The sequence below is a fragment of the Acomys minous genome (genome assembly GCF_964271855.1).
Source record: "Acomys minous genome assembly, chromosome: 12".
NCBI lineage: Eukaryota > Metazoa > Chordata > Mammalia > Rodentia > Muridae > Acomys > Acomys minous.
This window is the reverse complement of record NC_140493.1, coordinates 25998058-26019264: the sequence shown is the minus strand read 5'-3', so window position 1 is coordinate 26019264 and position 21207 is coordinate 25998058. Positions and strand designations below refer to the sequence as shown.

At 60.3% G+C, this 21207-nt stretch overlaps 1 protein-coding gene across 17 annotated transcripts in view; it reads right to left on the bottom strand.

Annotated features, from left to right (window-relative positions):
* Positions 1 to 1101: 1101 nt before the first annotated feature.
* The window catches only part of PLEC (plectin), a 59921-nt gene continuing 39815 nt past the window's right edge, over positions 1102 to 21207 (bottom strand). For 16 of the 17 annotated variants that reach the window (XM_084747885.1, XM_084747884.1, XM_084747886.1 and 13 more), the window contains 22 exons: positions 21050 to 21145; positions 20666 to 20793; positions 20292 to 20385; positions 19450 to 19604; positions 19059 to 19368; positions 18895 to 18972; positions 18644 to 18805; positions 18331 to 18435; positions 18135 to 18230; positions 17798 to 17923; positions 16785 to 16937; positions 16537 to 16691; positions 16318 to 16444; positions 16043 to 16226; positions 15497 to 15950; positions 14149 to 14287; positions 13705 to 14061; positions 13548 to 13631; positions 13236 to 13340; positions 13035 to 13133; positions 8658 to 12038; positions 1102 to 8510 (listed from right to left, as the gene is read on the bottom strand). In XM_084747885.1, the coding sequence (XP_084604011.1) occupies positions 2292 to 8510; positions 8658 to 12038; positions 13035 to 13133; positions 13236 to 13340; positions 13548 to 13631; positions 13705 to 14061; positions 14149 to 14287; positions 15497 to 15950; positions 16043 to 16226; positions 16318 to 16444; positions 16537 to 16691; positions 16785 to 16937; positions 17798 to 17923; positions 18135 to 18230; positions 18331 to 18435; positions 18644 to 18805; positions 18895 to 18972; positions 19059 to 19368; positions 19450 to 19604; positions 20292 to 20385; positions 20666 to 20793; positions 21050 to 21145 (12807 nt within the window). In that variant the 3' untranslated portion in view covers positions 1102 to 2291. The remainder of the gene's footprint in view (positions 8511 to 8657; positions 12039 to 13034; positions 13134 to 13235; positions 13341 to 13547; positions 13632 to 13704; positions 14062 to 14148; positions 14288 to 15496; positions 15951 to 16042; positions 16227 to 16317; positions 16445 to 16536; positions 16692 to 16784; positions 16938 to 17797; positions 17924 to 18134; positions 18231 to 18330; positions 18436 to 18643; positions 18806 to 18894; positions 18973 to 19058; positions 19369 to 19449; positions 19605 to 20291; positions 20386 to 20665; positions 20794 to 21049; positions 21146 to 21207) is intronic. The other variant, XM_084747879.1, reaches the window with a different exon arrangement.

Here is a 21207-nt window from a genome sequence, read left to right as displayed (position 1 = left end):
GGAGCAGGCTGGGGTGAGAATGCCTCCTGACCCACAGATGGTAAGGGACCCACCTCTGGAGATGCGTGGAGACTGCTGGTCCCGTCATCCACAGCAGTGCAATGGCCATGTTGAAATATGACAGCAGGCAGAGGAAAAGGTGGCCAAGTCCGAAGAGACCGAGGTCAAGGGGGGGTTGGGGCCTGGGGACATAAGCAGATGGACTGTGGTCTTTAACTAGCGGGTCGCACTCTAGCAACACGGCAAGTGCCTATGGGGCTTCCTTAAATGCGGACTGCTGCAGCAGGCTGGCCGTTCCTCTCAAGGCAGCACCTGCTAAGAAACCCATTCTAGTCAGCCCGCAGGTAAGGCAGCTGTCACCTGGCAAGCGGGACGCCTAATCATTCGCCCGACATTGGCTGAAAAGAGGCCAATGAGTAGACAGATCAAGAAGGTCTGCATGCACCCCACGGGCAAAGGACGAGTCACTAATGCTTCCAGAGCAGGTGGCTGCAACAGGTTGCCATGTCTTGAAGGTCTTAAAAAAACAAAATTGCAACCAATGAGAATCCTGACCCAGCTCAAATCCAGGACCTACTGACCTTCACTTGAAAAAAATATATAAGATAGACTACACTTGAGGTAGGTGGTGCTGGTCCCTGGCAGCAACTAGTACTAAAGCCAGCTTCCTAAAAGAAGCTGCCCATGTCCAACAGGTACCAACTCACTGCCCCGTCTCCCCGCAGGGATGAAAGGCACAGCCAATGACCCACGGTGGGGGGTGGGGGGTGTTCATCACTTCAGAGAGCGCTCTACAAATGCCAACCATGTGGCTGCCATAAAGTTGGGCCAAGTGACAGGTCATCACCCAGATGAGAGGCTGGCTACCAAAGGGCCACCTAGGTGGAGGCTTCTCTCCCTTCTCCATTCTGCCTTCTGTGCCTGGCAGCTCTGGCAGCCAACCTGGCTTTTCCTGGTTGTGCGGCCCAGGCTTGATCTCATGTTTTTGCAAGGCCTCATCTGCAGAGCCCAGAGCCTGGAGCCCAGGGACCAGGGCCTCTGGCCTCCCAGCAATCACACAGATGACCTAGGACCAACCAAAGTACAAGGCAAGAGCCAGAGGAAGGTTGGAATTGCTTTTATTGAGGGGCGGACACCGCAGGGCCCCGCCCATGGTCAGGTTAGTGTTCTGCTTGGCATCTCCACCTGCCACCAGCTCAAGGTTAGTGGAACATGCAAAGCTCACTCAGAGGGTGGAGGCAGGGGTAGGAGCCACCAAGGGCCAGGGGCTGGTTGGACAGGAAGGGAGAGTGGCACTGGCCAAGTGTTTATGTCAGCACAGATGGGCCAGCCAGTGTCTCTGGGCCATGGAGGGGCCAGGCCTCCCTGGGAGAGAGGTGGGCAGCAGCACCCAGAGAGGGGTTCCACAGGCTTGAGGAGTCACTGGGTCTCTGGAGTAGAAGTCTAAGATCTGCAGAACCCTCCAGCCCCGCCCAGCCAGAATGTCCGCCTACCACTACCCTGTGTCTGGGTCTTTAGGGCCTGGGTACAAGAAGGACACAGAAGGCACTTACAAGGGGAGCTGGGGCTGGAAGGCTGCAGCAGAGGCTCAGGTCTCAGGGGAGTGAGTATCGGGGTGGTGAGCTAAAAAGCACAGCTCCAGTGGCAGGGGCAGGAGGCTGGGGCCAGGAGCAGGCCTTATCTTCCCATGGGGAAGGGGCTTCTCTGGGCAGGCTGGAAGAGATGGTTGGCCTGGGACCTTTCCTTTGTCAGCAAAACCCACTGAATAGGCGGGCCATTCAGAGACACGCTGGGCAGGGGGAGAAGTAGCTGGCTCAGGACAGAGGCCTCAGGAGGCTCAAGAGCTGTCTGCTCCCAGGATTGTCCCCAGATCCCCTCGGCAGCTAGGACCAGCAGGTAGATTCCCAGTGGGGTTGGTTTGGAGGTCTGGGGGGCCTTTCCCACTAGAATCCTAGGCCCAGGAGAGTCAGGAGTGGTAGGCCGAGTGCCCAGGCCTGGATTCTCCAAGGCACCTAGCTATGGTGAGTGGCAGGTAGAAAGGATTAGGGAGACCCCAGGAGAGTGAAGTCGTCACTGGGCCCTGGGCCAGCCCCGGTTTCCCAAGACACAGGCTGTCTGGACATCGGATAGATATTAATGTGTTAGTCTGGTCTTTTTGGTTAAATTTTAGGCACCGCTTAGGAGGAAGACACCTTTACGTGTTAGAGGGGGGGAAAAGAAAAAGACCCCGGCGCCTCCACAGGGAGCCTGGCCACATGCAGAGCGGGAGGGCAGGGTGCAGGCAGGGGGGGTCAGGCCACTGCAGACTCAGGGCCCCCGAGAGAGGATGAAGGCCCTGAGGCATAGCGACGGCCGTAGCCAGAGGAGGAGTAGGAGGAGGAAGAGAAGGTCATGGAGAAGCCGGAGCCAGTGGCATCAAAGCTGCCACGGCGGGAGCCGGCCCGGGAGCCGGTGCGTGAACCAGTGCGTGACCCGGCGGTGGAGCCAGAGCCGCTGACGCTGTAAGGGCTGTAGTAGCCCTTGCTGGACTGGGCCGCGGCTTCCAGCAGCCTTAGCCCCGTGCCGTCCTCTACCATGCTTCGATCCAAAGCGTCCTTGTAGGAGATCTTAAGCTTGGTCTTGGGGCATGTGAGGTACTTGGAATAGGCACTGACATCACGCAGCTTCTGGGCTGTGCGGGCATCCACAGTGCCACGTTGCAGGGCCTCATCGAGGGACACACGGCCGGGCGTGTCAGGCTCAATCAGACCACCTGTTAGGTACTGCACCTCCAGGAAACGCTGGCCTGCCTCGTAGTACAGCCAGCCTTTCTTCAGGGCCTGGGCAGCTGACATCTTGGTCTTGGTCCGTGGGTCCTCAAACCCACAGAAGGCCTTCTGGGCTAGATTGATACGGTCTACCATAATCTTGTCCACCAGGCCCTTGTTGACAGCCTCGGTGACTGGGAAGCGCTCACCAGTGCTGGGGTCAATGATGCCCCCAGTGCAGGCCTGTGCCTCCAGCAGCCGCTGACCCGTGATGTTGTCTACCAGGTTGCGGTGCATGGCCTCTGTGATGGACACCTTCTCCAGAGTCTCTGTGTCCAGGATGCCGGCCACTGGGCCAGTCTCCTCAGTAGGATCAGACCAGGAGGCTAACTGGGTCCTAGAGACAGCGGGGCTGATGGGATAGGAGGATGACGAGCCCACAGAGGAGGAGCGGGAGCGGAAGCCACCAGCGTTGCCCGAGAGCATGTCGGCAAACTCGGTGATAGAAAGCGTGCCGGCCCGGTACTGGTCCAGCGCTGAGCGGTCAATGAGGTTCTTGGTGATGGCGTCGTCGATGTCGTACTGGCGGCCAGAGCGGCGGTCAATGATCATAGACTTGACGACGCCGTCTGAGGAGGAGATGGTGATCTCTTCCCACTCGCACTCCTGCTCTGACAGCTCCAGGTACGTCTGGTGGTCGATGAGGCCCTTGCGGTAGGCCTCGTACACTGACATCTCCTTGCCCGTCTCAGGGTCCACAATCACCACGCGGCGCTTGCGCACTGAGGACTTGGAGGACGTCTTCCGCTCCCGCTTCTTCTCCTTCAGGGGCAGGAGACACAGGCCAGTCTGGGGGTCAGTGACGCAGCGCTCCATCAGCTGCAGGTAGGTGAGGTTCTCCTCTGTGTTGGGGTCGAAGAAGCCCTTGGTGTCATCTGAGGGATCAGTCAGGATCCCGTTCATCTCCTCATCAAACAGGCCACGCTTGTAGGCCACTTCCACGGGTAGACGGTGGCTCTCCTCGGGGTCGATGATGCCACCGGTGGCGATCTGAGCCTCCAGCAGACGAATACCATGGTCCTTCAGGATTAGGCCCTTCTTCATGGCCTGGAAGAGAGAGATGAGCTTCCCAGAGTAGGGATCCTTGTAGCCGGTGACGGCACGTTCAGCTGAGAGCAGCTTGTCCTTGAACTCGGGCCCCACAATACCCATGCGCACGGCCTCCTCCACAGTCAGCTTGAGTCCCTTGATGGGGTCAATGACATAGCCAGTGGCTGCCTGTGCTTCCAGGAGCTCAAAGGCTGTACCGGGGCGGATAATGCCCTTCTTCATGGCCTGGTACACCGAGAGCCGCTCCTTGGTGGCATCAACAAAGACTCCGGCAATGCAGCTGGTACCCTCAAGGAACTTCTGCAGGTTCTTAGTGACCTCCTCGATGGAGGTCAGGCCTTCTTGCAGCTGGAGCGCTGTGGCCTCGTCCATGACCTGAGAGCGCACCAGCTCCTCCACAGTGATCTGCTTGCGCAGGCCGCGGAAGGTCAGCTTTCGGGCGTCAGAGAGAGGCAGGAGCATCTGGCCGCTGGTCTCATCGCGGCGGCAGCGCTTGAGCAGCTGGGTGTAGCTGAGGCGCTCATCCGTGGAGGGGTCCACATAGCTGCGCACCTCACTGGGCTCCGACAACTGGTCGTGTGTGTCCTTATTGAGGTAGCCACGTTGGTAAGCCACCTCCAGGGGGAGGTGGAAACCCAGGCGGGGGTCCACGATGCCTCCTGTGGCTAGCTGGGCATCCAGCAGCCTCAGGGCCTCCTCAGCAGGGATCAGCTCCTTCTTCATGGCCTGGAAGAGTGAGATGGTCTGTTCCGTGTAGGGGTCACGGTAGCCAGTGACAGCCCGCTCCGCAGAGAGCAGCCGGTCATGCAGCTCAGGGCCGACCAGACCCTTCCGCACGGCCTCATCCACAGTCAGCCGCTCACCCTTCACTGGGTCCAGCAGGAAGCCCGTGGCTGCCTGAGCTTCCAGCAATAAGCGGGCCACCTCGGCATTTAACAACCCCTTCTTCAGGGCCTGGTAGATGGTCAGCGTCTGTCGTGAGCCAGGCAGGTAGACGCCAGCCACTGATCCTGTGCCATAGAGGTAGCGCCAGGCGGACTCCATCTCCAGAACTTCACGGAGGTTCTTGGTGCCTTCCCGGAAGAGGTTGTAGGTCTCAAGGGAGATGATCCGGGCCTCGTACAGGTCTTCGGCGGTGAGCCGGCGGCGCACATAGTCATAGGAGGCAAGGTTCTGCTGGCGGATGATCTCGGTCTTCTCAATGATTTCGATGATGATGATGATCATTCGCTCCTTGGTTACCCTACCAGCCTGAAAGTCAGCCATGAGCCGGGCTCGCTGGTCCTCCGGGATCATGTCGGACTGCATCACCTCCCATAGGGACATGGAGGAGCCACCGTGGCTGCCACCGCCTGGGATGTCAATCTGTGTCTCCTCGAAGGCCCTCCGAGTCTCCTCCTCAGTATACACCTGTGTGGTTTCGACCACCTCTGCCTTCTCCGCCCCTTTGAGAGGCAGGAGGCGCAGGCCTGTCTCGGGGTCCTCGACGCAGCGCTCCAGCAGCTGCAGGTACGTGAGGTTCTCGTGTGTGTTGGGGTCGAAGAAGCCCTTGGTGTCGTCGCTCGGGTCAGACAAGATTCGGTTCATCTCCTTGTCTAAGTAGCCACGCTGGTAGGCCACATCCACGGGCAGGCGGTGGCTGTGCACTGGGTCAATGATGCCACCTGTGGCGATCTGGGCCTCCAGCAGGCGGATGGCATGTTCCCTGAGGACCAAGCCCTTCTTCATAGCCTGGAACAGTGAGATGGTGGTGCCTGAGTAAGGGTCCTTATAACCAGTGACCGCCTTCTCAGCTGACAGCAGCTTCTCATGGAGCTCAGGGCCCACTACTCCTGCCTTCACAGCCTCGTGGACGTACAGCCGTTGGTTCCGCACAGGGTCCACTAGAAAACCAGTGGCTGCCTGGGCCTCCAGCAGGAGTGTGGCTGTGCTGGGTCTGAGGAGGCCCCGGCGCATGGCCTCATAGATGGTGACTTTCTCCTTCGAGTCCTCCAGGTAGACACCTGCCAGGCAGCCGCTGCCCTGCAGCAGTGTCCGCACAGAGGCCACCTCCGACAGATCTTTGACTGACGTCTTGCCATCCTTGAGCTGGTCAAATTGAGCTCTGCTGAGGATCTTGGAAGCCAGGAGCTCACTAGCTGGCACAGGGGCACGGAGGCCACTGAAGGACAGTCTCTCCTGCCGCTGGGTCTCCACCTCTTCCACGATCGTGATTAGAATCTTGATGACCTTCTCTACGGTGACCTTGCCGGTGCGGAACTGCCGGAGCAGCTCCTGCCTCTGCTCCTCAGTGAAGTATTCAGAGCTTATGAGCTCCCACACTGTCAGTGCCTTGCCCTTAAAGCTGCCCACAGGAACCTCAACCGTGGCCTTCTCCAATGTCTCACGAGCCTGGAGCTCAGAGTAGACTTCCTCCTGGCGGGCCCGGATGGCCTTTTCTGAGAGTGGCAGCAAGCTCAACCCGGTCAGCTGGTCAGACCGGCACCGCTGCTGGAGCTGGCTGTAGGTGACTGGCTCCCGGGTGCTGGGGTCAAGGTAGACTCTAGCATCATCCCTGGGTGACGACAGGGCCCGGTTGGTCTCTTTGTCCAGGTAGCCCCGGGCATAGGCAACATCCAGGGGCACACGGTGGCTCTTGCTGGGGTCTACAATGCCACCAGTGGATAGCTGGGCATCCAGCAGGCGCAGACCCTGTTCTCGGGGGATGAGACCCTTCTTCAGGGCCTGGAACAGTGAGACACTTTGTCCTGAGTAGGGATCCCGATAGCCGGTCACAGCCTTCTCCGCTGACAAGAGCTTCTCATGAAGCTCGGGGCCCACCAGGCCAGCTCTCACCGCCTCGTCCACAGTCAGCCGGGCACTAGTGGCAGGGTCGATGATGTGCCCAGTGCCAGCCTGGGCTTCCAGCAAGGCCAAAGCCACGTCTGGCTGCAGCAAGTCTTTCTTCACGGCCTCGTAGATGCTCAGCTTCTGCCCTGCTTCGTCCAGCCACACACCTGCAATGACATTGGCGCCCCGCAGGGCCCGCCTTACGCTGTCTGCCTCGGCTACTTCCCGCACGGAGCGCTCACCCCGCTGCAACTGCTGGTAGAGTTCATGGCTGATGACCCCACTGTCCAGCAGCTCGGCGGCCGGCACGAGGGCCCGGAGGCCCTCAAAGCAGAGCTGGCCCTTCCGCTCGTGTTCCTCGACCACGGTGATGACGATCTTGATGATCTTCTCCACCGTGATGCGGCCCGTGCGGAATTGCCGCAGCAGGTCCCGTCGCTGCTCCGCTGTGAAGTACTCTGAGTTGATGATCTCCCAGATGGTCACAGTCTTGCCCTGGAACTTGCCGAACGGTGCAGACACAGTGGCCTTCTCAAAGACGTCACGGGCCTCTGTGTCGGTGTACACCAGCTCACCACCCTTGGCGGCCTTATCTGTGAGCGGCAGGAGGCGCAGGCCTGTCTCGGGGTCCTCGACGCAGCGCTCCAGCAGCTGCAGGTACGTGAGGTTCTCGTGCGTGTTGGGGTCGAAGAAGCCCTTGGTGTCGTCGCTCGGGTCAGACAAGATTCGGTTCATCTCTTCATCGAAGTAGCCACGCTGGTAGGCCACGTCCACAGGCACACGATGGCTGTGTACAGGGTCAATGATGCCGCCTGTGGCAATCTGGGCTTCCAGCAGGCGGATGCCATGGTCCCTGACGATGAGGTCCTTCTTCATGGCCTGGAAGAGTGAGATCTGTTCCCCGGTGTAGGGGTCCTTGTAGCCGGTGACGGCACGCTCTGCGGACAGGAGCTTGTGGTGCAGCTCGGGACCCACGACACCCTCCTTCACGGCCTCATTGACAGTCAGCCGCCGGTTCCGCACAGGGTCCAGGAGGAAGCCTGAGGCCGCCTGGGCCTCCAGCAATATAAGAGCTGTTCCGGGGCTAAGCAGCTGCCTCCGAAGGGCCGTGTAGATGCTCAGTTTCTCATTGGTGGGCTTCAGCAACAGTCCTGCGATGCTGCTGCGGCCCTTCAGGTACCGGCGCACATCGTCCCGCTGCATGAGCTCGGCCACTGTGGTGTGACCCTGTGCCAACCGCTGCACTTCCTCCAGGCTCAGAATGCCTGCTTCCTGCAACTGCTGAGCTGGCACCTTCTGACGTAATCCCTCGAAGGTGTGCTCTGGTTCTCCCTCCGCGGCGGGGCCATCAAGTGCATCCCGGCCATTGGGCAGGGCTTTCGTGGCAGCTGCCTGAGTGGTGGCAATCTCCTCAGAGTGTGCCAGCGCGGCCCGGTGCTCTTCCTCCAGGCGCTGCAGCCGTTCTCGCAGCCTCTGGTTCTCCTCCGCCAGCAGCTTCTCCTGCTGCTGCCGCTGCTGCTCCAAGTGCTGCAGTTCCTCTTGCTTGCGCCGCACGCCCTCCTCTGCCTCGCGTTGCCGCCTCCTGGCCTCCTCCATGCTGGCCACCAGCTCCTGTTTCTCCTGCTCCATCTGCCGCTGCTGCCGCTGCTGCTCCTCACGCAGCTGTTGCGCCTTAGCCACCTCGTCCTGGAACAGCTGCTCCAGCTTGGCCTTCTCCTGCTCGATGAAGTGTTCCCGTTGCAGCAGGCTGTCTTTCTCAGAGAGAAAGCTCTTCTGCAGGGCCTGTGTCTCCTGCAGTATCTGCTCTTGCTGCACAGTCTGCATCTGTTGGCGATGGGAAAGGGGGTTAGCTATCAGGGAGAATGGAGACCCAGGATGAGTCACCACTCTACCCAAGGGTAGACTGGACCCTCCCTGAAAACAGGTGGCCACCCAGCCCGCCCTTCCGCCTGTGAGGAGGGAGGGCACTACCTCCTCAGACTTGAGCTGGAGCAGCTTGGCCTCTTGCTTGAGCTTCTCCTTCTCCCGCTCCAGCTCTGCAATGGCCTCCCTCAGACGCTCGGCATCATGGTCGCTCTGCTGCCGCTGGATCTCGAGCGTCTGCACCAGCGTCACCTTCTCCTGGGTAGCAAGCTCGGTGCGGTGCAGCTTTTCACCGATCTCTTCGGCCTGCTTCCGGAAGCGCTGGGCATCCTCCTCTGCCCGGGCCTGGGCCCGACTCATCTCAGCCATTCGCAGCTTGAGGCGCTCAGCCTCCGCGCTCATTTCCAGCTGCCGCTGTCGCTCTGCCTCCAGAGTCCGCTGGAAACCCTGTGTCTCCTCCACCAGCTGCTGGGCCATCTGCTCCTTGTCCTCTTGCAGCCGCCGGGCCTGCTCCTGTGCGAGCTCCTTCTGCTGCTGCAGCAGCTCGGCCTCAGCCTTCAGCCTCGTGGCTTCCTGAACGGCCTGCATTTTCTCCTTGAGCATCTTCTCTGCCAGGGCCCGCTGCTGCGCCAGGTCCTCCTCTGCTAGCTGCCGAAGCCTGGCTGCCTCCTGGGCGGCCACACTCAACCGTGCGGCCTCCTCTGCCACCTGTTTCATCTTCTCAGCCTCCTCCTCCAGGAAGCGCTGTGTGTTGTCCTTGTCACGGAGGATGAGCGCCCGGTTTTCAGCTTCAATGCGAGCCTTGAGCTTGCCCAGCTCCTCCATCTGCACGCGGACAGAGAAGAGCTCCTCTTCCACCTGGCTTCGCTGCCGGGCTGCCTCTGTTACCTCGGCCTTTAGCCGCTGCAGCTCCTCATCCAGAATGTTCTTTTGGTGGTCAGTCTCCTCAAGCTTCAGCCTTAGTGTTGTCAGCTCCTGCTCTACCTGGGCCTTCTGCCGCAGCGTCTGCTCTGCAAACTTCTTATGCTTCTCCATCTCCGCGTCGGCCGCTTGCTTCTGTTTCAATGCCGCCTGCTCTGCCTGGGCCCGGCGCGCTGCCTCCTGCTCGGCTTCCTTGCGCAGCTTCTCCGCAGCTGCCTGCGCCTCAGCCCGAGCCTGTGCCTGCTCCTCTGCTGACTGTTTCAGCCGCTCCGCCTCTTCCACTTGTTTCCGAGACTGCGCTGCCTCCCGCTCTGCCTGCTCCCGGGCCTCCTCTGCCTCCTCGGCAGCTCGCCGTGCTGCCTCTGCCTCGCTCCGCAGCCGTTCCAGCATGCTCTGCTCCTGCTGCAGCGTCTGCTGCAGCTCCTCTTCTCGCTGTTGCACCACAAAGGCGTGCGCCTTCTCCTCGGCCTGCAGGCGTTTCTGGGCAGCCTCCTGGGCCAGCTGCAGCTGCCTTGCGGACTCCTGCTCTGCCCGCTCTCGCAGGCGCCGTGCCTCTTCCACCTTGGCCTTGAGCCGCTCGACTTCCTCCAGTGCAACCTTGCGCTGCCGTGCAGCTTCCTCCTCCGCCGCCAGGCTCTTCTGCACGCGGTCCTCGGCCTCCCGGCGCCTCTGCTCCTCCTCAGCTGCCAACTGCCGTTGCCGGGCTGCCTCTAGTTCCGCCTGCTCCTTGATGCGCATTGTGTCCTCCGCATTGCTACGAATGCGACCCAGTTCCAGCTCCAGTTCTGCTTTGCCGGCAGCGGCTTTCTCAAAGCTCACCTTCAGCGCCATGATCTCCTCCTCCACTTGCCGCCGCTGCCGCAGCGTGTCCTCCACCAACCCCTTCTGACGCTCCAGCTCGCTCTCGGATGCCTTGCGCAGCTGCGCCAAGCGCTCCTCTATGTCAGCCTTGTGCAGTGCAGCCTGCTCCTCCAGCCGCCGTCGCTGGAAGGCCTCATCTTCAGCCAGGCGCCGTAGGCGCTCATTCTCGGCCTCCTTCTCTTTGAGTGCGATCTCTGCCTCTGTCTTGAGCCTTGTGGCCTCGCTGATGGCAGCCAGCTTCTCAGTAAGGACTCGCTCTGCCTCGGCACGCTGCCGAGCTGCATCCTCCTCGGCCAGCTGCCGCTGCCGCTTGGCCTCCTCAGCCAGGGCACGCAGACGGGCAGCCTCCTCAGCTAGCTCTCGAAAGCGGTCGGCCTCAGCCTCGAGCCTCTGCTTAGACTTCTCGCTGGTTGAGCGAGACTCTTCCTCTGCTCGGGCCTTGCTGGCCAGCAGTACCTCCATCTCTGCCCGAACCTTGGCGAGCTCAGCCTCCAGCTCCTGGCGCTTCTGCGTGGCTGCTGTGGCTTCACGCTGTAGCCGAGCCAGCTCCTCTTCCAGCAGCTGCCGCTGCTGTTCACCCTGCTCTGTCTCAGCCCGCAGGCGGATCAGCTCCTGCTCTGCAGCCAGGCGCTGCTGCGCAGTGCCCTCTGCTAGCTGCCGCTGCTTCTCCAGCTCCTGTTCGGCTAGCTCTCGCTGCCGCACGGCCTGTTCCTCTGCCTTGCCCCGCCGGCGGGCTTCGCGCTCTGCTTCTTCCTTCTGCTTCTCCGCATCCGCCTGTGCCAGAGTCTTCTGCTGTGCCACCTCTTCCGCCTGTAGCCGCAGGCGCAGTGCTTCGTTGGCCTTCAGCTGCCAGCGCTCCAGCTCCCGCTCGGCCTCTTCGCGGGCTCGTTCGGCTTCAGCTTGCTGCTGCGCCCGCCGTTCGGCCTCCTCCCTCAGCTGTGCCACTGTCACATGCTCCTCCTGCAGAGTGCGCTCCAACTGCGCTGTCTTCTCCGCAAAGGATGCCCGCTTGCTCTGCAACTCCACTTCTGCACTGCGCTGTGCTGTCTCCAGGGCTACCTGCACTTGGCGTGCCCTCTCTGCCTCAGCTTGGCGCAGGCGTCGTTCAGCCTCCTCTGCCTGCATTCTCAGCTCGTCCAGGGCCTGCAGGGCCCTCTGCTTCTCTCGAGCCGCCTCGGCTTCAGCCTTCACACGCAGGGCCAGCTCGGCCTCTGCTTGCCGTTTGCGCTGGCTCTCATCTTGCACCTGCCTGCGCAAGCGTTCGGCTTCCTCCTGAGCCTGCCGCTTCTGTGCTTCTGCCTCCTCGGCCCTTGCACGCAGAGCCTGTAGCTCACCCTCTGCCCCTCCACGCTGCCGCTCAGTTGTCTCCAGCTGCAGGCGCACTACACGGATCTCTTCCTCGATGCGTATCCGGCTACGCTCTGCAGCCTCCACCTGCTGGGCCTTGGCCTGGATCTCTGCCTCTGAGCTCTGCCTCAGGTGCTGCAGCTCCTCTTGGATGCTGCGTTTCTGCTGCTGTGCATCCACCGCTGCCTCCTCACGACGTGCCACCTCCTCTTGCATGCGCCGCTGCAGTTCTTGTGCTTCCAGCTCTGCCTGTGCCTTAGCTTGAGCATGCGCCTCAGCTAGCTGCCGCTGTTTCTCCAGCGCAGCCTCCACCTCGGCTAGGCGCTCCCGCTCCTCTGCCCGCTGTTGCTCAGCCAGCCTCTGCGGCAACAGCAGAGAGGGGAAGAGAACCACAGACAGGTGTGAGCGTGGGGAGGGTGCCGGGCGCTCACACGACGCAGAAGGTGTCACCACAGTTCACTTGGACAGTGCGATTTGGGGGATCGGGGAGAACAGAGATTCCAACCCAGCCAAGGAGACAGCGTGCACCCACCCAGGGTACTTGGGCAGCGAGCATAGCAGCCCCACCATGCTCACCAGCCTGGGGAAGGAGGCCCAGGCGTCCTCCCCTCTTCCCGCAGACAGGCGATGGAGACAGACGGACAGGGAGAGAGAGAAAGAGCAAAGCAGGAGGCTCGCAGGGCCTGCAAGCCATACCCACCACAGTCCTGCCTGAATTCTACCACCCCCTCAGACCTGCTTCCCACCACAAGGACTCTCTCTCTCCCCGCAGGGGGAGGGGGGAATGTTCTCAAAGCCCAGTGGGGTGGGGACATGGCGACGCAGCCAAGATCGGCATAGCCGTGCAGACCAGAACCAACTCAGAAGGCCTCTCAAGCAGGCAGACAGGTGCAAAGAGGAGGTAGGGCTGCAGGCAGGCCAACGAGGCCACCTGGGAGGTAAGGAACTAGACAGACGACACCATGCCTGGCCAAGTTACACCGAGATGTTCCTCTCCGAACTCCATAACCTCATACACCAACTCTTTCCAGGGCAACAGACCCAGTGACACCAACACAGAATCCCCAGGAAAAGCACACAAGAGCCAGAAGGATGCGCATAAGAGCACTCGCCAACGGCGCACCAGCCACCAGGCGGAGAGCAGAGCCGTGCGTGCCAGGTCAAGGTGAGGGCCACAAGGAAGAGCAGCCTGGGCAGCCGTGCTGGGGTGGGGTACTGGCAGCACCAGGTGTGGGGCGTGGAATGAACTCTAACAAGTGGTCTCACACAGGTTCCTATGGGCTGCACTTGAACTTGGGAAAGAGGGGTTCCCGGTCCACCCGCACCCCATCCCTGTCCACATGGCCCCAGGCTTACCTCCTCTTCTTCCATGCGGCGCAGGGTCTCACTGATGAACTTGATGTACTGACTCGTGAGTGTGGTCAGCTCACTGTAGCGTGTACGCAGATCCACGTACTGGGGGGAAAGGAGAGAGAGTCAACCAATGACCAAGAGCTCCCCATATGAGGCCCATCGGTCCCCCTTGGTCAGCTGAGGCTCGGCCCACTTCCATCCTACCTCCTGGATGACACTCTCCGATCCTGACTGCACCTTGGGCTTCTTGGCTGGGGAGGCCACGGGTTCGAGCTGTGCCTTGTAGGTGACCAGCTGCAGCTCATAGTCCTACGGACACACACACTGCAGTCAGCTGCCAGCTCTACACTCAGGTGGCCTGGGCCTGACCACCCCCCCCCATCCTCCCAGGCTGCCTCACAGGCTTTCTCTGGCATAGTCCCAGGCTTGGGAGGGTCATTCAAAAGTCCAGTGCCTGCTCAAGAGGCAAGTGTGCCTTGGTTTTGAGTTTTAGAGCTAGCGGCTGGGAGGCCTCACCTTGATTGCATTGATGTACTGCTTAGCAAACTTCTGGCATTCCTCAACCTTCTCGCCATGACGCTCAATCTCTTCCAGCAGGGCCTGAAGGAGGAAGGGGTTAGCGTCGAGCCCTAGGCTGCACCCTACCACATGCCAAGCCTAACCCTGGGCCTACCTTCTCCTGGCGCAGTTGCTCCCGTGCGGCCTGACTGTTGGCTATCGGCACGGCCTGGATCTGCTCCTGCCGCCTCTTGGCGTCCTGCAGCCAGGAGCTCAGTGGATCCGCACTCTCACGGTAGTATCGGAGTTGGCGGCCCAGCTGTTCGAGCTCACGCTGCCGCACATCAGTCTGCGCCAGTACAGCCTGCCAGCGCTCCAGCAACTGAGTGACACGCTCTCGCCAGCGTTCGACCTCCACGTCCCGCTCACCGTGCCGCTGCTGGAGCCGTTCACCAACTTCCTGTGCCCCTCGCAACTCATCTCTTAGGGTGTCGAAAACAGGCTGCTGTGCTTCGGCCTGGGCCCGCAGCTTCTGTAGGGCAAGGCAGGGGGGGTACCATTTTAACATGGGCTCCCTACGGACCCTGTCCCTGGTGAGGCTCAAACCTCCAAAAGGTACCTTTAGTGAGGCCTTGGTTGCTTCAAGCTCTTGGAGAGTGGCAGGAACAGCCTGGGCCTCCTTGAGCTGCTCCTCATGGGCTTTAAGCACCTCCTCAGCGCCCTGAGTACTGCGAATTACCAAGCTGATAGTCTTGAGTCTAGGTAAAAGATAGGAAAACTCAGAGCCAGGAGATACTGGGCTCAAACAAACGTCCTCAGTGAAGGAACTAGGGCCACTAGGTACCGCCTACTATGCTCAGACTCTACCTAGCTGGAGCAGGTGGTCACTTCTGCTGGGAAACCTGGGGGGAGGATGCCCCAGGCAGGAGCGGCAGACTGTAAAGTGCCCCAGGCAGGAGCGGCAGACTGTAAAGTACTGGGGCAGGTAATACCACCTACAGTGTAGTTCTCAGCCTTCTAGCTGAGCAAACAGGAAGTAGGAAGGGGACCGTGTGTCTGACAGACCCAGTCCTTTCAAACACTGTACCAGCGTGTTCATGAAAAGTGGGTACACTATGTCATACAGGACACAATAAATGCTGGAAATAAGTGCTGCTAGGGGCATGAAGCTTCTGAAAGTCAGGCCCTATGAATAAATGCTGTACCCACTGTGCCTGCAATAAACGGAAAGAGATGCGCAGGAGCGCTGCAACTAGGCACAGGAGGACAGGCAGAGGGGCTGCGCGCTGGGAAGCTCTCATGCCACCAAGAGGTCGGGCAAGGAAGGATCCTAAGAGGATGAAGTCCAGAGGCCTGGGGGTGTCTTGCTGCCTTGTCCTTCTAATGTCTCAAGCATTGTTCCAGCCTTAATCGCTCCTCTTAGGACTCCATTTTTCTCCACCAAGAAGCCTGTCTGTCTCTCAAACTCACTGATGTCCTCTGTGTAGCAGGTTGGTCCTTCCTCCTGAAGCCATCAGTCTGGCCACACCTCACCTCATGGCATCCCTCTTGCCCGCCCTCCCATCTGTGCTCCCTTCTACTCACAACTTGGAACAACCTCTGCTTTGACCCCTCCTCACCCCCACTCTTCACTGGGCTGGCTCCTGGTCGGTGCCAAGTCTAAGACTTCCTGGCTTGGCACTCAGTGAGTAGCACCAATGTCCCCTTACTCCAACACGTCAATTCCCATTGTCAGGAAGACCGATGGACCTGACCTTCAAAATGCATCAGGCTCTGAGCCTTTCTTAACACACCTCATGCTGCAGTGTAGGTCCAAGCCCACCATCCGCTAGCCTGACCCTTTTAAAGGCCCCTAATGCCACCTGACACGCCCACCCTCATCTTTCCTCTTCTCAGGACACGTCTGGAATCACCGCCTTTACCAGAGGAGCACCACTGGACCCCAAAACTTGCACAAGAACACTTACTTCTCCAAGTAGATGGCAGACAAGCTTCGGACCTGTTCCAGCTTGCCCAGGGTCAGTTCCAGCTCAGAGCGCAGAGTGGGTGCAGCAGGTGATGGCTCTGGCAAGGCTAGAATCTTCTCAGCCTCTGCAGAGAGCCGGGTGACTCCCTTGCCCAGCCCCTCCACCTCGGCTTGCGCTTTCTGTAGAGAGACCAGGTAGGGACAATGACCAACAGAGCCCACCAACCAGTGTCCCTCAAAGGTGAGAGAGCTTGGGGTGGGCAGGAAGAGTGAGATGTGAATGGGGTTTGTGCCTGCCTGTTGCTCCGCGATGCGTTGGGCACACTCCCGTGCAGGTTCTTTGTCCAGTGGCAGCCGCAGTCGGTGCACAGTCCGAGTTTCGCAGGCTTCCAGTTGCAGCCGAATATCCTTGAGCTCCGAAATGCATCGCTGACAGCGAGACTCCTCCTGCTCACCTGGGGAAACGCTGAGGTTAGTCAGGAGCGGCCAACATACAGCCTGCCTACCTGGCCCCCCCCCCACCCTGGGCCCTTGGCCACCCACATACCCTGTTCCAGACTTTGTAGCAGCTGCTGGTAGTGACGGCTACAAGATCCATACTCCCGCTCGGCCACCAGCCGGTCCTCAGGCCCAAAGCCCCCAGCGTCCTGGCTGTCTCGAAGGAAGGCCTGGTAGTGCAACTCCAGGTTGCGCAGAGCTTGGCGCTGCTCCTCTGGCTTCAGTGTGCGGAACTGGAGGTGGCACACATCGTTTGAGAATGGCGCCAGGCCAGATGGTGATCTGCCATCCTTCCCAGTTCCCATGGCCAGCAAGCAGTCCTACCGTGACTAGAGACCAGGACCGGATGAGCTGTATGTCACGACTGAGGCTCTGCCATGCCAGGAGGCTCTTCATGTCCACGTGCAGCTGGTGCCACAGGGTAACCAGGGCCTGATGCTGGGCCTCCAGTCTAGGAGACAAGGACCATGTTCGAGGGTCCTGTCTGGAGCCCTCTTCACTCTCCACAAACTCCCTCCATCTGTGAACCCCCAGGTTACCCACCTAGCGACAGCTTCCTGGGCCTCCTGGTTGGGTGGCGGCACAAGAAAGCACACGGAAGGCACGGCAGCCTCACTGCTGGAACCACTGAGCACCTTCCAGTGGGACGGCTGGGCGGGACCCACCAGCTGGCACTGGTCACCCTTGTGCACAGTCACCTGGGACAGTCAGAGTAGTAAAGGAGGTAGCTGTGCCTACGCCCTGGTCCACACAGCCCCTCCGGCTTGGGCACAGCCTGGCTCCGCTCTTACCTCCACCTGCTTATAGTCACACACAGCCAGCAAGGGCACGTGGCCCCGCACAGGGTGGGCAGGGTTGCGCGGCTTGAGCTGCACAATAGCCTTGGCCCGCTTGGCCAGGCCGGAGAGGTGACCCTTGTATTCATTCAGCTGTTCCTTTTCATCCTGTGAGGGAGGGGAGGCTCAGGGTCAGCCCTTCCAGCTCCGCATGCAGGGATACCTGGCCCAGAAAGTAGCGGACACCCCAGCACCCTGCCTGGAGAGGCTTTTGGTGCTAGGTGAGGGGCACTGAAAGGCGGGTGCAGCCGCAGAGGGGACAGGCCTCCACAGGTTGATTCCATTGACCTCCGTCTTCCGGGCCAAGACTGGGTACCCCATCCCTACCTTGGGCCACTCCTACGTCTTCTAAAGAAGGGGATAGGGCCAACTTACACTCCAGCCCCTGCACCCTCCCTCTCCAGCTCTAAAAGGCCACTCTCCTCCCCTGTCTAACCTGAAGGGAGGGGAAGGAGAACAAAGCTCAACAAGAGAGAGCAGTTAGGGAGAGCAGCTGGCCTCTCTCATCGCCTCAGGCCAGCGCTGTAGCTGTGGCCCAGTCTTTGCAGATCACAGAATCAGCTTCCTCCTCTGTGACTCCTTACCTCCCTATGCTCAGACTATTGTGCATAACCCCCCTATCCACACGCCAGTGGATACGGCCACCACAGCCCGCTGCCAATCTGCCCATCATAGCTCTGCAACCACGCCTGCTCCAATCATCAGGCCATAAATTGATGCCGATTCACCACAGGGCTGGTGATCCCAGCAGACAGCTCCACTCACGGAGGAGCTAAGGCTGGGTGGGGCTCATGCCAGCCCCCCCCCCCAGGGCCAGGCACCTGCTACCAGTTTTTCTGTTTGCTGAACCCACACCTCCTGGGTGTCTCTCTATCCCTATCCTGGCCTTCTAGACCATTCTGAGGTACTTGCACAGCCCATGTCCCATCCAGTCTGTCCCCACTGTTCCTTGTTCACATCTGCCTTACCTGGGCATCCTGCAGCAGGTCCTCAAGCCTGGTGACGGTGATGGAGCGGTCACAGCTGTACTTCCTGCGTAATGTCTCCTGCAGCTTCTGCAGCTGTTCCTCAGCCTCCCGAACATCTGAGAAGAACTGGGTAGGGACAGCAGAAGGGGTCATGGGGCGGGGTGCTGACAGGGCTCAAACCCCAGGCAAGCTGTCCCAGCAGATGCCAGAGCCGAAAGAGCAGGTGCTGGAAACCTCCCCAGGCAGACCGGCTGTGAGGGCCGCATGTCTGTCAGGGCTGGTGGGACACTTTCAGGGCACTACAGCTAAACCACAGGAGAGAGGCCCTGGCCCTTACCTGGAAGTAGGCTGTGTTCTCCTTCAAGTGCGCTTCAATGCAGCAGCACAGCTGTAGCATCCAGCTCCACTGTGTCTGCAAGGCCGCCTGGAAGGACTACAGACGACATGGCCTTAGGCCCCACCCCGAGGCCATCAGTCCCACAGCCCCACCCCCACCCTGATGCTCTGAGGGTCCCCTGCGGCCGCGCCCCCACCTCCACTGTGGGCCGGGCAGGATGGTCTTCCCGCAGCAGCCGGTCCCCGGTGTTCTGGATCTCCTTGATTTTCTTTTCCTTCATTTCCAGTTCACGCATTAGTGCCTGACAGAAAGGAAAAGGGTTTCACGGACAATTTCAAGGATCAAGTCCCCTGCCCGACCTCCCACCCCACCCCCACCCCGTGAGGATGAACTAATGGGGCTCCCAACCATGGGGAACAGTATGGGTGTGAGTGAGGAGGGAGGGGGTGGACACGGGGACGGGAGGGGGGGGAGGGAGGGGCGGTGCCGGGAAGGGAAAGCTGCCTCACCGAGTAACTCTCCTTCTTCGCAGCCATGTTGGTGTTGCGGTCACTCCAATCAAAGCCCACTTCCTCCTCTTCCTTCTCGTTCAGCCACATCAGCTCCTTGGTAGCTGCTGCCACAAACCCGTGCAAGCTCTCCAGGGACCGGAGGCGGGCCTTGGAGGAGTTCTTTAAGTAGAAAAGAATGAGTCAGCTGCCTGCCTGCCGCTGCTGCTGGGCCGTCCACCCCTCCCAGTCACCTGCAGCGCCCCACTCACCAGCAGCTTTGCGTACTGCAAGTCTAGGCGACCCAGGCAGTCTCGGTAAGCACCCCGGGTGGCAGGGGAGAGCTGGCTCTGCAAGAGATAGGAGGGGTAAGGGCTGGAAGTGGTCCTGGTGCCCTGGGCTCACAACCACTGCCTACCCCTAGGGTACCGCTTACCTCATCGTTCCGTGCCCTCTCGATCTTGGCCCGGAATTCCTCAATAGACTGATGCATGCCTCGGTGGCTGCCCAGCTGTGCCTCTACGCTAGGCAAGTCCACACCCCACTCAGCATTGTCTATTCGTCGCTGGTTCTCCTCCACCCATGCCAGCAGATCCTGCAGGTAGCGTAGTGTGGAGTCCTCCAGCTCAGGGCGCCTTTGTGTACTCTGCAGGTTCACTTGGGTCACAGGGGCAGCCACCCCTGCCTTCAGCCGGAGGTTGTACTCGGTGCGGATGGCGACCAGGCGCTCATGCAGACGATATACCCTGAGGAAGCACGGGAGTTGGAAAGGGGGTCAGGTGCGTCTCGGGCCTCCTAAGCCAGCTTTCCCCAGGTGCGGCACATACCTCCGGTACATCTGTTCGCCCTGTGGGTGCCGCCCATCTTTAAGGGTCTGCACATCGTTGAACAACAGCCGGATCATACCATCAGCCTTGTCCAGGTCTCTCTCGACTTCCCCAGCCCGCTGAGCCGCCTTGCCCGAGGCCAGCAGCCGGATGTCCTGCAAGGTGGTCCTGTGTGATTCAGCCTGGCCGACTCTCCTACTCACGGCCGAGGGTTCTCAGCCAAGGCTACCCCCCTTCACCCACATCCATATCAAGGTCTTGTCTGGCTAACGGCCTTGGGATTCCCTGTCACTCCTTTCCCTCTCAAAGATTCCACATATCTGGCTTCTAGACGAAGCTGTATCAGCTCTCTGGGGGAATAAGGATCCTGTCCCAAAGATTTCCACTAGGCTCAAGGACAGAGACCTTCACAGCTTTGTCCTCACGGACTCTGTGCCTCACCCTCCCTCATCCTACCACATACTTTCCCCCACCCAGGCCCACACAGCCCTGTGCCTTCTGGGCCCCATGGCACGTGTCCAGCAACGAGGCTGAGGTTTCCCTATTGCCCAGTCTCTGAAGAGGGAGGGGATGAAGGAAATGAGGCAGGGAGGCAGAGAGTCCTGCCTGGCGGGCAGAGGCCAGTTCTGCTCACAAAAAAAGGAGGTCAGAGTTGGCAGTAGACCAGAAAGGGCCTGGTTTTCCCGCCCTAGTGCCACACCCTGGGCCTGTAGCCCAGCAGGCCACAGCCCTGGCTGCAGGAGTAAGCAACTCGGTGCTCCTCCTACCTCCCTCAGGCCTGGAGGGGTGCCCACCCTACTCCTTGCCCCGCCCCCTCAGCCTGCCTCCTTCCCCCCCCTCACCGACTGCAGCAGGGAGTCGGCCTGGTTCAGCTGCTCCTCACACAGCCCGGCTTCCATCTGCAATTTGCTCACGATGCGCTGCAGACACTCCAGCCTATGGACCAGATTACCCCCAGAGCCCCACAGGGAGTCACTAGGGCAGCCACACTCCAGCGTCAGAGAGAGGCTCCCTCTGCTCTGGCCTCACTGCCTTCCCTGGGATGTACTGTCCTGCTGGCCCTCAACACTGGAGTTTGGTTAGGTTCCCCAGCCTGGGGGGGGGGGGGGTTTCCTCCTCAGGCAGTGACTCACCCTCGGGTGGTTCCCCTGCCACCGCAGGGCCCCACCCGCCTGCTGTCTCTCCCACACAGCCTGCCACCTTCCACATGGCCCACCTCTCAAACTCGCTCCGGAGTTGCTTCTCCCGCTCCAGGATGGCCACGTGCAGCTTGCCCCACTCCTTTTCCACATCTAGCGGGTGGTAGCCAGGTGGGATCTTGAGCTGGCCTGCTTGTACTGCCCCCTGTGAAGAGGGGCAGACTCAGGCCCAAACTGGACACAGGGAATCCTGGATGCTCAACTCCTCCACAACCTGGGACAACTTTGGTCCCTAAACACCATACTTGAGAGGCTAACCCATACTTGAGAGGCATCAAAGTTCTGGGGTTGGTGGAGGCCTCAATTTATCCACCTATGGAGTACATGACCCTCAATATCCCCAGCTACCCCCCAAACCAGGAGACACCTGCCTCACTTCCCTTAGGGGCGCCTCATTTTACCTCCAAAGATTGGTAGATGACTTTGGACCGGTTCTTGTCTGCTTCCTTGGCGGGAAGCTCTGTCTCCTTGAACTTCAAAAACTGGCACCACAGGATCTATAGAGACAGGGGGTGTCAGCAGCTACCCCAAGGCCACTCAAAGGACACCAACCCAAGCA